The sequence below is a fragment of the Antennarius striatus genome, chromosome 21 (assembly GCF_040054535.1).
Source record: "Antennarius striatus isolate MH-2024 chromosome 21, ASM4005453v1, whole genome shotgun sequence".
Classification (NCBI taxonomy): domain Eukaryota; kingdom Metazoa; phylum Chordata; class Actinopteri; order Lophiiformes; family Antennariidae; genus Antennarius; species Antennarius striatus.
In genome coordinates, this window is record NC_090796.1 from 12,883,731 (window position 1) to 12,900,458 (window position 16,728).

At 39.4% G+C, this 16,728-nt stretch overlaps 3 protein-coding genes across 4 annotated transcripts in view; 2 read left to right on the plus strand and 1 right to left on the minus strand.

The window, feature by feature from the left end:
• The window catches only part of skap1 (src kinase associated phosphoprotein 1), a 29,380-nt gene extending 27,211 nt beyond the window's left edge, over positions 1 to 2,169 (plus strand). Inside the window, exons 12-13 of the mRNA XM_068305702.1 lie at positions 1,588 to 1,690; positions 2,034 to 2,169. Coding sequence (XP_068161803.1) covers positions 1,588 to 1,680 — 93 coding nt within the window. The 3' untranslated portion in view covers positions 1,681 to 1,690; positions 2,034 to 2,169. The remainder of the gene's footprint in view (positions 1 to 1,587; positions 1,691 to 2,033) is intronic.
• Positions 2,048 to 9,823, minus strand: snx11 (sorting nexin 11). Its single transcript, XM_068305701.1, has 7 exons — positions 9,650 to 9,823; positions 8,489 to 8,528; positions 8,179 to 8,265; positions 6,728 to 6,828; positions 6,190 to 6,285; positions 5,856 to 6,080; positions 2,048 to 5,508 (listed from the first exon to the last, which is right to left on the minus strand). The coding sequence occupies exons 2-7, from the start codon at positions 8,510 to 8,512 to the stop codon at positions 4,260 to 4,262; spliced, it is 1,782 nt and encodes a 593-aa protein (XP_068161802.1). The 5' UTR covers positions 8,513 to 8,528; positions 9,650 to 9,823; the 3' UTR covers positions 2,048 to 4,259.
• A 1,482-nt stretch (positions 9,824 to 11,305) lies between these two features.
• Positions 11,306 to 16,109, plus strand: cbx1b (chromobox homolog 1b (HP1 beta homolog Drosophila)). Of its 2 annotated transcripts, XM_068305230.1 has the most exons (6): positions 11,307 to 11,608; positions 12,435 to 12,516; positions 12,775 to 12,931; positions 13,124 to 13,277; positions 15,205 to 15,299; positions 15,416 to 16,109. In XM_068305230.1, exons 2-6 carry the CDS (start codon positions 12,462 to 12,464, stop codon positions 15,555 to 15,557), a joined length of 603 nt encoding a protein of 200 aa, XP_068161331.1. In that variant the 5' UTR covers positions 11,307 to 11,608; positions 12,435 to 12,461; the 3' UTR covers positions 15,558 to 16,109. The 2 variants fall into 2 exon arrangements, with proteins under 2 accessions (XP_068161332.1, XP_068161331.1); XM_068305231.1 differs by lacking the exon at positions 12,435 to 12,516 and having other exon boundaries at positions 11,306 to 11,608.
• Positions 16,110 to 16,728: the final 619 nt, after the last annotated feature.

Consider the following 16,728-nt stretch of genomic DNA (forward strand, 5'->3'; position numbering starts at 1 on the left):
TGTCAGGTCAGGATGATAGGCTGAACCTCAGACAAAACGCCATCAGTCATGTCAGAGTGTGTGTTTTTATAACCAGAACCCGCAAGAGCAATAAAGGTCCGACTCTAATCTCGACACATCACACTCACACGGACGTGTGTATGCTTACACAGGCTTGCACATACATATTTAGTGCTTGTCAGTGATATCAGTGTGTGTTTTTGGTGCTGAGATGAAGAGTACACAGTTATTTTTAATCTGCCGGGGCGAAGAGGAGACAAACGCGGCCGGGCTCCTCGTTCCATCAGGGCAGGAAAATGATGTCTGGCTGGTTCTTCCTTTGCTGGGCTTTAACAAGCCCTTCTGGTCTCTGGCCAAATATTGATCCGCTACAGATCTGGTTAGAGCCCAACTGCTGTGATGACATTAGCATGTGAAATGCGTAAAATATATGATTTGTTTGATTCCACACGGGCCGGAGCACCAGAACATTTTCACTTTTCACGAGGAAGAGAAAATGTCTGATTCTGATTCTTGCAATTTTGATTAAATCTTACAAATTGAAATTTGTAAAAAGCAATTTGAATAATTCACTTCTATTAGGCCTCATTTTATAAGAGTGACTTTAATTTCTTAGGATACATTTTAAAAAAAATTCTAGCCTCAAACAATAGCAGCTGGGTATATTTAAATTAAATTTTCAACATCTTCACTTTGAATACGCTCTCGGGTTATAGTTTTTAATTCAGTCATTCACAACTCAGGTTTTTATTGTATTTTTTTAACTACTGAAACAGACAAAAGGTGGCAAGATATTTTGCGTTTTAAGTTTTTAATTTTAAAATCCGTCAAATATAAAATACTGTTTTTTAAAGTCACAATAATTAAGTCTACAAAATTAAAATGAATTTTAAATGCTGACCAGAACATCCAAATTAATTCCCTTAAATTTTTGTTTCTACTAGCCCTAATAAAAAACCCTCGGGCTGTTTTACCTCTGGTCTCAAGAAACCAAGGAGATTTCATTAAATCAAGTGTGGCTTTATTTTTTGGAAATAATCACTTTAAGTGCAATTCATCTGTAACCCAGAATTAGCATTACATATTTTCTCTATAAATGGCGTGCTCTGATCACATTTGTTAATCACAGTAGAGAAATTAAGCCTTGTTATAATTAGTCTGGAAAGCAGACATGCTGTTGTTACGGCTGTGGAGCAGTTTAAAAAAGGCTGTTTTATTTTAGACATTCATTGCCTCAATAGTCTTGTTTACCGTTTTCTTCCATTTTTGAATGAAACCCTGGAGGCTAATGTAACCACTGTCTAATAGAATATTGTGCGTGACTTTTTTTGCGGGTGAAATCTAAGATTTCCTTTTGTAGAATCTGAGAATTTTTAACCCCACTATTATAGTAGATACTGTACCCGATCAGGGCCATGTGTAATTGCTGCTTGAATGGAGCTCTACTGTTAACAATATGAGAAATAAAAGGGAGTCCATTCTACACTAAAACTAAATCGTGAGATCTGTGCTTAATTCTGCTTCGTTTACTTGTCTTAGAACCCGTCAGACACTTAGGGCTTGTTTATTTGTTCATTTATTGTCCAGGAGTACAACATTTACGGCTGGTGGATTGGCGAGCTGAACGGCATCGTGGGTATTGTCCCAAAGGACTTCTTGCACCCTGCTTACATCCTCTGAGCTCCAACAGGTACCAAACCACTCTCTTATCATCAGCATTATGGACCATTATAGTGGCCTAATACACAGAAACAGTCCCCCTGGTACTCATCCAGATTGCCATTGAGGTATATTCAGTCGTTGACCTGCCATTTATGGCATCTGCTGGCTGCAAGAAGTACTACATAAAGCAATCTGAACGGTGCAATGGCCAAACGAGTGAGAATAAATATGTGTAACAAAAGCATGATCACAGCGTCAGTTGTCCTATTTAAGAAAATGATTCCGTAATACTGTTAGATAGGCCCTGCTTAAAATGAATACTGAATTATTAATGCATGCTTCTCTAATACGTTTTTTTTTTTCTTCCGTAGTGATGCTGCTGACACATCTGGCCATGAATTTCAAAGACAATCCAGTCAGATAATCTTTTGATTATTGTGTAAATTATGTCATGCAAATCTGCTGCAGTCGTACTTATCCCTGTACACTGCAAACCATCAATAGATGGAAAACCAGAGGCCAAACAGTTAATTAATCAGTCAGTAGACTGAAAATCCATTAATTAATTTCTCATGTCAATTCGTTGCTTTTCTCCATTTTATATCATTCTGAATTAAATATATTTGTTTTTGGCCTAAGATCAGACAAAAGTTTCATTTGTAGATGTCACTGTGAGCCCTGGTGAATTGTAATGGGAATTTTTCAGACCGAATGGTTAATTTTTAAATCAGCTAAAATAACAAAATAATCAATAATGAAAGTTTATTGCAGGCCTGGTGACAATTAATTATTTTGAACCAACACATTTATCAGTTCACTGGTTTGAATGAATTACATGCAGAACGTGTGTCTTAGTTTCTTTATCCCCAACTTTCATTTATAAAAAGCCTCAAGATGTTAAATGTATAGATTAACACGTTTTTATGCCGCATTTACCTGGAGTGTCATAGAATCCCATGGCAACTGCCTTTTTAGTCGTTTGGTGTAGTATGATTTTTAGCCGCTAGGGGGCAGGCTCGGCTAGACCTGTGTCTAACATCAGTAAAATTCAACCTTAGAAATTAAACAAGAACTCTGTAAAGGAGAAAAACTATTTATTTGAAATAATTAGATCAAATCTTGCATAGCAACACGGCCACCAAAAAGTCAAGATGTTATTATGGCATTTGTAGATCCATGTAAGCAAATAAGTTTTCTTGGAAAGGGGACATGGTTTCTTAAAAAAAAATAAAAATTTAAAAGCAACTCAGTTTCACAACGGAAAGAAAGAAAAACCCACTGACTAGCCCTCATGTCTGCACCAAGGATGAACAACAAGCTCATTTGTGTGCGCAACGGTACAATAAACTCTGGGTCCCTTATTAAATGCAATAACATTAATTCAAATTTCAAGCAGCAACAGAGGTGCGGAAAAAATTGTTGAGGTCAGACTGGAAAACGCTTAAACAGGTTTCACACCAATTATACTTGAGGCTGTGGTTTTGTGTATCCAAACACCAGTGTTGCCTTGAAAGTAGGACCCATTTTTTCCCCACTGTAGGACTTTTGAACTCTTAAAAAAAAGAAATTAAAATCCAGCAGAAAATAATGAAATTACAACAGTGCACTACATTTAAGGAAATAAAATGTGATGGTGTGTATTGCACAGGGATTTCAGCATGAATAAATTGGTTTTGACTTTATTCACCGACCCATGCTGTGACAACAAATATGAGGTTAAAGGAAGCCCATCAAACAACCGTTGGGGGCATTTTATGATGCGTGAACTCAAACGTGACGCCAAAGCAGTTGATCTGAATTTTTAAATGAGAGCAAGTAACTAGCTTTTTTCAAGCCGGTCTAAATACAGCGCTCAGATGCCCCTGTTCCTCCTGTTCATACATCTTAGAGATCCCTGACGTGATTTCAATACGACTGATGTGAGTTGAACAAGAAGGTATGCCTCCACAGTCAGTATGAATTATTAGAGTAAAAACTACCAATTATTGAAGATGCCTGAACCTTAGACTTGAAAAATGTTGAACCGCTTCAAGTATTTGTCAAATATCTGAAGACTACTGCAAAATACCAGAATTTTATTTTGAATAGTTGATTAAAAAAAATAATTTCATCCATTTACATAAAAATAAAACCTTCATCTCTTCATATAGATAAAATAACCTGAACGCGTCCTTTTGTGAAGTTGGGCGCCCTCTGCTGTTCACAAAAAAGAAAACAAGCTTCGTTACAGGGTCTTAAGACGGGAGAGAAATAGTAATAAACTGGGAATATTGAAGAGACCTGGGTGGAAATAGAAGCTTTTTAAAATTCTACAACTTCTTTTAAGGGTTAAACCTACAACATGTGAAAGCTTTAAATTAGATAGTAGTTTTGAAACGACATACCTAACTCTTTGGTTGATTAACAGGATCGCCCACATTGTGTTGTTCAAAAATTCTTTTAAGATAACGTTTAGGGCATCATAAAGAAAATTCAATGCTATTGTTTAAACTTAAAGTCCCTCACTCCACCCCAGTGTGGTTTCATGGAGTGTATCTGCCCTTCAGCTATGTCTCCACCGCAGACATTTCATTAGTCACCAGGACAGGCAGGTTTTTCTAGTCAATGCAATTATCATCAGCTAGTCCAAATGAGTCACTGGTTGCCAAAATTTTGAAATCACCATTTTCAGTCAAATCTCCAACAGATACACCTAAATTCACGTCAAGAGACGTGCAAAGGTTATTGATCTCAGATATGTATTGAAGATCCTCTCCATCTTCCTGGGTGGAAATGTCATGTTTTTCTGCCAAACTTCCTTTTAGGTCCAAAATGTTCGTACTGGAGGTCTCTACCTCTGACCAGAGAGCGACCTCCACACAAGATGTGTTCATGTAATCATTTTCAGTCTGGATGAGGTCGCTGGCCTCGTCGCAAATGCTCTCATCATCACTAACTTTGACAATGCTCTCGTTGGAAGATGGCAGTGAATAGCTGTCCTCATCCGTCTCATTTTTCATTACAACCAGACCCAGCTCCTGTGAAATTTGTCTTTGGTCTGTCGGCTGAACTGAGTCATCGTCCCCAATTTCAACTTGGGGTGTGTCGTCAACTTCTTCCATGATTTCTGACTCAGAAGGCGTCTCCACATTGATCTCCAACTCTGGGGTTACTTCGTCTGGCTCTACTTGCCTATCCGAGTTCACGATCTCCTCTGGACAAATGACGTCTGCATCTTGTCCATCACTGCCACTGACGCATGGAAAACCCTCATCATCATCATCATCTGCTATGACATGATTTTCTAAAACTTGCATCTCGGAGCACATGTCTTCCAAAACATCCTCCTGAGATCTGGTGTCACTTTTCACAGGATCTAAAATCACAGCAGAATCTACACATTTTTCGGTCTCAGATTTGTTTTCTACTTCAGCGTCTTCCTCTGTATCTGGATGAGCATCAGTATTTTTGTCAGTATCCGTTCCGACGCTCTCCTGTCTTGGGGAACACAACCCGTCACTTGCGCTGTTTACCTCATCATTAATCTCAGGGCCAGCTGCTATTGGATTATGGACTTCCACTGGTGTCTCAGTCCTCTGATGGGGTAGTTCTGCAGGACTGAGACTCCCAGAATCATCCTGGCCGTCACCCAGATAGAAGCTCACCTCTGCCGTGTTGCAGTCATCAACAACAGCTTCTAGATGGTCGCTCGTCTGGAGGACCTGTATTTTCTCCTTTTGCTGTAACTCCTCTGTTCCTTGATCGCAATGATTTTCTGGAGTGCCCAGAGGTTCAGAGTCACTACAAGACAAGAGGTCAGGCCTGAAAATTTCCTTAACTTGTAGACATGGTTGATGAGGAGCTGGGCTGAAAAATGGAAAACAGAAAATGTTTAGTTCTATGCCTGAAAGAAATACCTCAGATGTTGTCAAAAGTACTTAAAATTTGCTGTATTTCTAAGAAAATACATGGGATTACTGTACTTATACCATTCTCATGTCTGAATTTTAAATACAAAGCTGTAGCCAACAGCCAGTTAGCTTAGCATGGAGATTGTGAATGGGAAATCATCCAACAGCAGCCAAGCCTGCCTATTTACAATATCATCATCTCCAGTTCTAAACAATTAATCTATCATCTCGCCAAGTTAAATTAAATATCTAATCTGAAGCCTAATGAGTGGCGAAGGACTCTCGTAGTTTAAATCCACACACCTCTCCATAGACTCATAGGAAATGGTCAAACTTGGCTCCTTAATGGTATCCTCCTCCTGAGCCTGAGCAAAGCCCTGATTGGATGAGGCATATGTGAGGATGGCGTCCGTCACAGTGTAAGGGGTGTGGCCTTGCACACAGTCCTGGATGTGACCAACCGGCAGCTGTGTCTGCAGGAAGAGGTGGAGCTGGCTGTCTGACAGACACACCGTCATGTGCACCACTCTGCCAGGACAAAAGGTTCAAAACGGAAAAAACTCAATTTTACAGCAGATCAGTTGCATCAAAAAACAAACAAAAAACCAAAACAAAACCCTTAACCACAAGAACTCACTTGTCTAAGAAGGCCTGAAGGCCTTTTCTTCTCCCCTCCAGGAAGTCTTCATTGCTGAAGTAGAAGATCGATTTTCTAGGGAGAGCTGGGACTGGCCTAGAAGGATTAAAAAAATCTACTGACTTCTATACATGTTTATCAGGAATCTGTGCTGTTCAGTCCTCTAAATGCCATCAGCCTCACAGAGCATCACTTGGACCAATTATCCTCCAATGTTAAGCCCGCTGCCAGAAATCTGAGTTACATTTGGCTTAAATCGCTTCTCCGCTAAATACGCATAATGTTATTTTTAATTATGAACCACTGCCAAAATAGAACATATGCTATCATGCCTTGATTTTACACATTCATCTCCTCTAGAGCAGTCAAGGTTTTGCTCCAACTCGTATCACAGGATTGAAGACCCCCCACTATGAGCCACATTTACAACCTTGGAGCCTTCAATTATTTTTAAAGCAGCTTTATAAATAAGGTTAATATTATTAAACGCTTAACTACATTCACCAGCTGACTGGACATGCTGCTCACAGACACTTACACCAAACCAGCATTCTTCTGAAGTTTCTTCTTTAGCCAGAAAAACTCGCTGTAGCGTCGACGCACACAAGACGTCTTCGCTGTGAAAGCTTTACTGTTGGTCTGGGAATGAAATAAAAACACGTTCCAGTCAAACATACTGGGATTCACAGAGCCGAGGTATTTTTTCTTTTCTTATTAGCTGATATCATTAAATGCCCAAAATAAAGTCATTTGTCCACTTGTCCATTTTAAGACTTTTATGTTGTGACTAGGATGACTCACACAGAAGCTGCAGAACTAAAGCATCACATGTCAGATCTGTTCCAGTGGCATGTGACGCAGCCCACTGATATTTGAGTAACCTCTGACAGGTCATTAACAGTTACAAGCAGCATCCACAGCATTTCCGATACTAAAGTGCTTGGAAACATCACTTTTTCATGTTAAACTTACCATTAATGCATTCTAAGTATGCTTTTATTCAGAGATACTAATGGAGCTGTGATGATTTGCCCATTATTTAAGAGTTCCTTTAAAAGAAAATAGCTGTTTCAGTCATTTTTCACCCTCATATTTGTCTATTTGATGCATTTGTCACATGTGACAGACTGAATATATTTTTCTTTTTGTATTTTTGTAATCATTAGATGTGACTTTATTTCCAAGGAGGAGAAACAACTCATTAGCTTGAGAAAAACTGCAGAGCAATTGACGCTGCATTTGCCAAATGTCATCCAAGTGTTTAAAAAATCAGATTGGCAGTTTTACATGACATTTGCATTATGTAGTTACATTTCAGAAATTAGTAATTGCATGACATGTGACTGGCACATTGAAAGAAGTTACTAGTTTGAGTTTTCTTGCTTTTTCTAATCCAAGACTGTATTAGAGGGCTCACATTAAAAACAAACACAGTATCAATGACAGAGTGTATGATCTAAGGTCAAGCAAGATATTATACAATTTGATGGCCAGTCATTAACCGTAGAGCCTAACTGCTGACAAAGCATTCCTGAACGTAGGCCGTTGCCTAGACAACAACATCAACTTTAAACAAAATGTAAGGAATCCGAATCTGGGATTGAATGAAGCTGTTATGGAAAAGGATCTTCCAGGATCTTGGTATTTAAATCTCCTGAGAATTTAATCCTATTACCTTCAGAGGTATTTAGTAGTTTGGAACACGTTTAAGAGAAAAAATTTAAAAATGGTATTACCATTAAAAAAAACTACAGGCGCATCTTAACTGGTGAGCAAATGTTTCACTTGACAAACAGTCCCAAAATTTATTTGCAAATATTTAAAACAAAAAAGGCTCCTAGCTTCAGACTGAAGGAGGTAAAATCAGAGCATGTTTGACATTTCTGCTTGAAAATGAACCTCAATCGTTCCATTTAACTGAATAAATAATGGAATGTCTATGGCCTAAAAGCAGGCACTTATACCTGGGTTTTAAATGTCAATACTCACATGCAGGAATATTTTATAATCCACATATGAATTCCATGAGCCGTCATTCTGAATGCGGGGATCTTGGACCCGCACTGCAATAAATTCCTGAGGCACAGAAAGTGAGACAAGGTTTCTCTCTTAAGTTTGTATTTTTGCTGTATCTTTTTTAAACCAACAATGTGAGATCTTAATCAGATAACTGTAGACATGGCACATATTGTATTTCCTTAAATGCTTTTAGACACAGAGAGGTATTGTTCTTTGGCATTTGTTAAATTGACATTCAGTGGTATGATCTAATAAAGGAAAAGAGTGGAAGGTAACTCACGTCGTCCTCTTGATTGTTGATCATCCTAACAAGTGTACCACTGCCCAAGAAACAAGGAGAGAATTCAATAAATTGGGTTCAAAAGTTAAAATCCAGCATGTATTCAAAGTGTTCTCATCAGTCAAGAAATCCTCCAATAGGAAATGGGTCAGCAAAAGTTATTTCTGCACACATTTGTCTTTGCTGGTCAGCAGCGCTGGCCTTGAGAGATGTAATTCAAAAATCAAAAAGATGTGGCATCTCCAGAAATTAACAGTTGATGAGTACGTCGTAGTTGCTTTGCAGAATTCTCAATCGGAATCTAATAATTCAGCAAGGAGACCAAGACTCCCTATAAAGCAAATGTGTCTCAAACTTGGGTGGTGCGGGCACAGAAAGGAAGCAGTGTGTGGGGGGTTAAAAGAATAAGACAAATACAAGGATAACAACATTGTTGATGCTGACCTTTATTTTTCTGAAATACAACATCCGTTCTTTTATCCAGTACATCCCCCCCCCATCGTTGTTAATGATTAATAAGAAACTGAGTGGGAGGGTGCAGAGGGAAACATACAGTACCAGAAAAAGTCCCAAAAGAATGAAGGCTTTCAACATAGAACCAACATAAAAAAAACATAAAAGAAAAAGGAAATATTACATTAATTGTTTATTTTTGTCTTCACTAGTGCCCCCTCCCAGAACAATGGAGGGCGAAAATGTGCTGTTTGTGGAGCAAAGAGACGTTTGACGTCTGTAGCCTGTGAGATAAATACATGAATAATCAATTGTGAAAGCGACCAACAACTGATTCATTGACATTGGAATAATCATGTCAGCTGAAGCAGATTTCATTGGAACTTGACGGCAGACACAATGTTAACCATGTTCTCCATCAATGACACTAAATAACAACCTCAATCGTTTGATTCCACGTGTTCACGGATGTTAAAATCATGTATCCGTTCGAGCAAACAAAATAAAGTGACTGACTATATAATCCAAAAATGTGTTTAATCTTCTCGGTACCGAATTATCTACAGCCCTTCACAAAAACCCAACAATTGTATCATTAGCTCAGTGCTAATGGCTTCTCAGAGGAAAGTTGCCTAGCAGGTGTGCTTCGCCTCCTAAACAATCATATTTGACATTAGCTTAAAGCTAATTCTATCGGTAAACTCTTACTTTCACGGGGGGTGTCTGTCGGCCCGTGGTCGTCTCCAGCCGGCTGCTGTTGGGGGCGTCGTCCAGCTGGCCAATATTCCTGTTATTGAAGCCCACGATCCTTATATACATATGCTTCTTGTTCATAAACACCTCCTTTCTCCATTTCGCAAGTCACAATGACGCGCCGTCACGTGACTTCAAACTTCCGGATTGAGCACGAGCGTAGAGAAAGGGCGGAAGGGGCGTGGCGCCATTGTTCAAAATAAAAAAGTGTTTTATTGGATAAGAAGATAACATTTTATTATCTGCAGTTTTATTAAGCTTAAAGTGAAAGTAATTACGGTAAATTACTCTTAAAACAAATAAAATCTCAATGTTAGCTGGTGAAGAATTGTTATCCGGTCTTATGACTGAAAGTTGATCGTTTTGTCATAAAACATATTGTTAAGATATTTATTCAAATATGTAATAATTTTATATACATTTTAACTCAAGCTTTATCTACTGTCAAGCTGGTATAACGGAGTCAGATCACTTAAACTTATACTTCTGCTTGTTGTATGTGTTTTTAACACTGAATGTCTGTACACTCAGTGTCTGGGTGATAAAATGAGTCTCAAAGGCCAGGAGCAGAAACCATCCACTAGAGTCAAAACATATCAAGGTCATTCTGCATGTCTGTAGGAGCAGGAAAGATTTAGGTGAAAACAGCCTTGCACAAACATTACAAGTTCTTATCACAGATTAAGCTCCTGGTTCTTCATTGTCTGGACACTTTTTAGGTAAGGTCTGAGTCAGATGCAAAAGCCCGCTGTCATGGTTTATGATTCATTTCATTCTGTCTGTTCAATAAATCTGTCATCATTCACCTTGTGTCGTTTCTGTTCGGATGTCTGAGGATCGGAGAATTGTAGTCTGCTCTCCCTGACACCACCAATGCAGTGAGCGACTGCAACATCCTGCGACACCCCTGAATTCGAATTTTTACCCTGATGAACTTGCATAGGTCAAAACATCAAAGCTATTTCTCTGACCTGCTGTCATTGATCAAAGCACCAGCTTTGATCTGTGGCCTTACTCACAGTGGCCTTCTCCCTTGTCTTTCTATCATATCGGGTTCTTGTACAAAATTTGAAATTTGGCCTTGACCTAATTTTCTAAAGGTCAAGGTCATCATCTCATTTTCATCCCCTTTGCCGCCCGAATAATTTACATTTTGTTTCATCTTTCTATCTGCAGTGGTTGCGAAGATATTTGGTGGACTAACTAAAGGACGGACGAACGAACATTGACCGCTTTGAAGCGGGATGTAAAAAAAAAAAAAATCAAATCCAGTTTATAATTTGGTGAAAGTACATGATTGACAATCCTGTTTACATCAGAAAACATCTCTGATATAAAGCAGAGCATCGACCTGAATGAGATCAGAAACCCATTTAACAAATACTACCTTAATAAAAACCTCTTTTCTCGTGTTATTAGTTTTAATGCTTTGTTTATCACCTACTGGGATGAATGAACAATATAAGACGCATTGTTTAAGATTAAACCTCGTTACAGGTTACGTTTAGAAACAGGTTTTTAAGTGATTAATGAGACATCGTGAGCGAATTGATTTCCCAATATCAGGCGAGAGGGGTGGGGTGGAGGGGGGGGTGTTCCATTGATCCGCTGCTCCGGTTGTTTACACTGATCAAGACATCACATACATGTACACTAACACGGACACCCGCTGTCTGATCGATGAATAAGTCCACTCACGTTCCGGTCTGTGGAACTCGATCATCGGATCATTTTTTTTCCCTCTCACGCCGACCGAAGGGGCGGAAACGACACATTGACTGGAGTCAAGCTAGCGGCTCTGTGTTTTTAAATCAACAGAGACAGCGACGTGATTATTAACCAACAAAGATTACCCTATTGTTTTTAAATCTGTCCCAGCGGAACGTAGAAAATAAATTAAATTCCACGTCACCGGTGAGTTCTGTTTCTGTTTCCCCCTTTGGAACGTGTTGTTTCTGTCATGTTTGATGGAGCACGGCTCCGCTGTTAGCCAGCGGCTGCTAACCTGCAGCTTTTCAATGGGGATGGGAAGCATCGATGCGCCTGATGTTATTATCCGGTTTGGGAGACATGGGTCACTTCTAATACCATCGGAGGAATATTATTATTATCACCGACAGACACCGGACAGACAGCGTTAGCAGCCGGGGCGAAAGCAATATGGAGACGCCAGCTAGCTGCAAACGAGTCCACTCGGGGCTTTTGTCGTGCAGGGTTTTCCTCCTTTTGATAGCCACAATAACCCCCCCCCCCCGCTTTTGTTTTAACGCACATGTTTTATTTGATATGCAAGAGATGCTGCATGCAGATGTTTGTTTTGATGGCGACTTCTGCATCTCCATCGTTTCGAACCTCTTGTGCGCCTCCAGGCGCGTCCATCAACTGGTCCCGGTCTGCAGCCACTGCGTTATTAATGTCAGATGATCAGTGATCAAGTATCTATCAGCGATTATGTGATCAAAGGTGATCGATAATACACGTGCTTTCCATTTAAAACACACTTCTTACATCTCCACACACAAGCATCCATGAGATCACGTGAGGTTACACCTATCAAGGTAAACGATACCTGGGGTAGGACTCAGTAATGCAGAATATGGGGCTTTTACACATGAGGAGGTTTCTGCCTTACCCCACATTGTTGCCCATGGATCGTCTCAACAAATCCCATTCGCCAATGCTGTCTTCTCTCTACCATTCCTGCTTGCTTCCATCGTGCAACAAACTTGACGTTGAACAGGAACCCGCTGGTCCCCAGATCTACCTGATGAGTATGAGCCTGACTACAGAGCCCCAAAACGATGGCCCCACTGTTACGGAAGGTTTAAAATATCATTATTTTCTAACATAAATGTCACTATATCCCTTGTACTTGTGCGATGAAGTGTGTCAAAGAGTCCAGGAATGAACCTAGTAATGTATGTTAACGTGGCACTATATGTGTGTTTGTAATCCATCTGAAACTGTGTTGTCCATTTGTGAAAAAGACCCTGAACGTAATGAGAATTCACTTTCTCGCCTCAGTTGCTGTCAGGATCAGAAAACTTGTCTTCTCATTTCTTCTGTTTCCATCCCATCAGAGAGCAAGATGACTTCACCTGAGAAGAAGGACAAGAAGCCAGATGAAGTGCCAGAAGAAGAGGAAGAGGAGGAAGAATATGTGGTGGAAAAGGTTCTGAATCGACGAGTGGTGAAAGGGAGAGTAGAATATCTTCTCAAGTGGAAAGGCTTCTCTGAGTGAGTGTTTTGCCAGAGTTTCGATCAGAGATCAGGTTTATCTTGACATTATCCTGTTAGAATCTACACAGTAACCAATATGTTATTAAATATCCAACAAAACCCCCCCAAAATGATTGCGATACCAATAACAATCAAAGTGCACAATAAATTAAAGACCTTTATCGTTTATTTTATCAACTTGGTTTGCAGGGAAGACAACACGTGGGAGCCCGAAGACAACCTGGACTGTCCAGATTTGATTGCAGAATTTCTGCAGTCCCAGAAATCGGCACAAGATGGAAAGAGGAAGGCGGCCGGAGATGCAGAAGGAGATGACAGTAAAACAAAGAAGAAAAAGGATGATGTGAGTAATGTACCTTTTCTTTTGTTTCCCGCTCTTTTTGTCAAAATGTATGTATGTTTAAATCTACTTGACCATAACCAACTGTTGAAAAGAAAGTAGATGGTGTGAATAAGATTTAATAATATAATCAGTCATAATTTGTCATTTGTCAAATAAAAAAATAAATCACTTGGCACTGATGTGTTTATTCTTCCTAGTACTAGTACAAAAAAAGGTTTGATGTAGCTGCAGGTTTTTGTGGACTCAGACACGATAAGCTGAAACCCTCATTAAAAGAACAGAATCTTATCTCTTACTAGTTTTTTTCTTTGGTGACCAGGGTTTTCTTCTCCTGGCTCTGTTTTTTTCCCCCTGTTTTTTTATCTTTTTAAAAAAGGGACATTTGGTTCATCTTTGCAGTCTTTTTCTATCGATCCTTAAAAGTGAGAATATAAATTATTTTGCAGTGCTGAAAATAACGAAAGAGAGGGACACTCGCAGGTAGAAGAGATAACAAGTGTTAATGGTCAATGTTGCTGCTGCACAAATTCTAAATTGCCCAGAGATGTGAATGAAAACATTTCTGATTGGCTCCTTGTCTTTGGTTTGTCCTGCCTCTTTCCCAGTGTCACCTCGGATAGGCTGCAGCCCCCACCCCCAGGGACCCCGCAAAGCAAAAGCAAAAAAAGGAAATGCATTGATAGAAAGACTTATAGTAGAAAATTGCTGATTATTTAAATTTCTAAGTTAGAAAATGTGTTTTACCGCTGTAGTGCTGTTTTCGACCGACCCTTCTCTGTTGTGAAGGGTACAAAAAATATTATTGTGGCTGAATCAAGGAGATTTTTAATGATTGAAAATTACAAAAACATCAAGAGACATATCTGTTTGAAGCTTGAAGATGTAAAATATTCTCTCTGCTGAGAGTCTCATAGAATCCTTCTCCTGTTGCACTCACATCTTACAATTCTGTCACCCGGGTCTGTAGGGTTTTTGGAATTAGTCTCACAAGAGCTGAGAAGTGACACTTTATAGAACTGACTTTAATGTGAAATTCTTTACACATCCTCTTCCTAAAGGGAGCCATCTTGGTCAATCTAGGCTGGTTTGAGGCGATGTGCACCTTGCCTAGAAAGCAGGCAAGAACAGGCATCAGCTATTGAGGCTAACAAGCTGCATTCAAAAGCCAGACAGTTTCCAGCAGCCTCCAGTCTGCACAGGAAGTCAGAGAAACACTTGGATACTGTTAGATGTGAATCTGGTTTATTAAAATCTTTCTAGACACATAAATCAGTTTGTATGAAGTCTCCAATTTTTTAGAAAATATGACCACGCATCCTGCAGAAATGCTGTGATTTCTGTTTCTGGTTCATCCTCATTTGTCATGAATTCTAATGTAAATCCAAATCCTTACCAGTTTGCTACTATTATGCCGTTTGGTCCAAGCAGGAAACTCAGGCTGAATTCTGAACTTGCAGATGTTGCTGCACTCAGACTTCCTGAGAACAAGTCTGCGAATGTCTCGGGTGGTTTAGGTTGACAGTTCATCAGGTTTGCCACGACGTTGAGAGTATTCATTTCCTTCCAGTTCATATGCAGTTCATATCCAGATCTGGATAGCTGGATAATTGAGATGTTGACACCAGTTCCAGTGTGAAGGTTTGCTGTTTTTCTTGTCAAACATGACGTTCTGAGTATTGAGTGACTTTGGAATGTTGCTCAGACAAAACAAGACTTCTGCATGCATGACCTTTGGTTACAGGATTTTTCAATGATAAATACCATAGGCAGTAGATGGGGTTTAAATTCTACTTTTGTTTTCTCCTGCAGCAAATGTTTTGTTGATGGGATTCTTTATATTCAGTTTTAAATTCAGATTCGAACCTTTATTTATTGTAGGTAGTTTGTATTGATTCTGATTTTGTTTTTGTGCCTGTTTGATACTCAGACGGAGAAGCTGAGGGGTTTCGCTCGAGGTCTTTCTCCAGAAAGGATCATCGGTGCAACAGATTCCACGGGAGAACTCATGTTCCTCATGAAATGGTTAGTAGCTGACTCAATGGCTGGGCAGCTGTTGTTAAACATCAGCATCTGAATACTGTAATTTTAAATTGTATCTATTCTATCAAATGCAATCACATTTTTTTGTGTTTGTGCAGGAAAAACTCTGACGAAGCCGATCTGGTTCCAGCGAAGGAGGCCAACGTGAAGTGTCCGCAAGTGGTCATCTCCTTCTACGAAGAGCGGCTCACCTGGCACTCGTATCCCACCGAGGACGAGAAAAAAGACGAGAAAAACTAACGAAGGGCAAAACGGAAGGGGAAAGAGAGTAGTTTTGAACTTCATTGTACTTTCGACAGGATATTGGGGATTGAAGGGGTGGGGGTAGTTGTGGTGGGGGCAAGCAAGACACCACCAAACTTAATCGTATTTTGCTGTTGTAGCACTTAATTCTGCTTTTCACCTGGATATGATGTACCTGTAAATATGCTTAAGGGTTGCTTGACTAAACCCAGCTGAACACATGTTCGAGGCAGTGTTAACTGACAGTATCCACTCTAGTTTTATAAAAGCTGGTTTTGCTGTTTTCTGATCATTTTGACTTAATATTTGGTCCAGTGCTCAGTCATTTTCTTATGGCGTCGTATCAGTGAGGTGATGTTTTAATTTCTGTGCCTTTTTTTTTAAAACATTTTTTACTCGATTGGTTCTTTATAAAGTAAACTATGTTCATCTTAGCTGTTTCCTTAGAACTTTGGTGTTTGGTAATGAAATCTTCATTGATTTGAACATTGGTAATCTTTGCAGTGTTTTTCATTAATGTCTTGCTTGTCAGTTTTGGAGAATAAACCGTTTTTGTTACCGTGTTGTTTCAGGCTGGCATCATTTAATGTAACATGGTTATTAGGTACAGTAGAAGAGCTGCAATGAAGGAATCACATCTTCCCATTATTAATCAGGGACAGGCTGCTTATCAGACCGATTTGTTTAGTAAGGTTTGTACAATGTCTGATAAAGTAATTTGAAAGTTATATTTTTACTATCCTGAATCAAACAAATGTAAGCTTGAAAGTACGATGACCTGTAACAGTATCTGACCCACCACTGCATTTAACATGAAGCAGATATATCCAGTGGGAAACTTGTCAATCGTCACTTTGATGAAGACAAAAAACAAATTCATAATGAGCCTGTTCTTGAATAAATGAGTTTATTACAAACACAGATCTGTGGACAGAAGAGATCTTAGCACAGAGCGTATACATGGACACAGCCTCACCCAAAGCTTCCTGTAGCATAATATTCGCTCAGCTTTAAATGTGTAAAATACAGACTCCTGCTTCATTTTGTCACCTGACGATGTAAGTGAAACTCACCGGGTTCCTCATCTGATCATATACCGAGTGTGAACGACAGTAACCATGTCAACATTCCAATGGAACACAGAATCAAACATTCCTCTGGGTGATGA

Excerpts from the sequence above, each read along its gene's own strand:
- snx11 (XM_068305701.1), bottom strand. The coding sequence starts at position 8,512 with ATGATCAACAATCAAGAGGACGAC. Across the intron at positions 8,266-8,488 it reads TCAACAATCAAGAGGACGAC|GAATTTATTGCAGTGCGGGT; the intron begins GTGAGTTACCTT and ends TCTGTGCCTCAG. Across the intron at positions 5,509-5,855 it reads TCCTATGAGTCTATGGAGAG|CCCAGCTCCTCATCAACCAT; the intron begins GTGTGTGGATTT and ends TCCATTTTTCAG.
- cbx1b (XM_068305230.1), top strand. The coding sequence starts at position 12,462 with ATGAGTATGAGCCTGACTACAGAGCCCCAAAACGATGGCCCCACTGTT. Across the intron at positions 12,932-13,123 it reads AAGTGGAAAGGCTTCTCTGA|GGAAGACAACACGTGGGAGC; the intron begins GTGAGTGTTTTG and ends CTTGGTTTGCAG. Across the intron at positions 15,300-15,415 it reads CTCATGTTCCTCATGAAATG|GAAAAACTCTGACGAAGCCG; the intron begins GTTAGTAGCTGA and ends GTGTTTGTGCAG.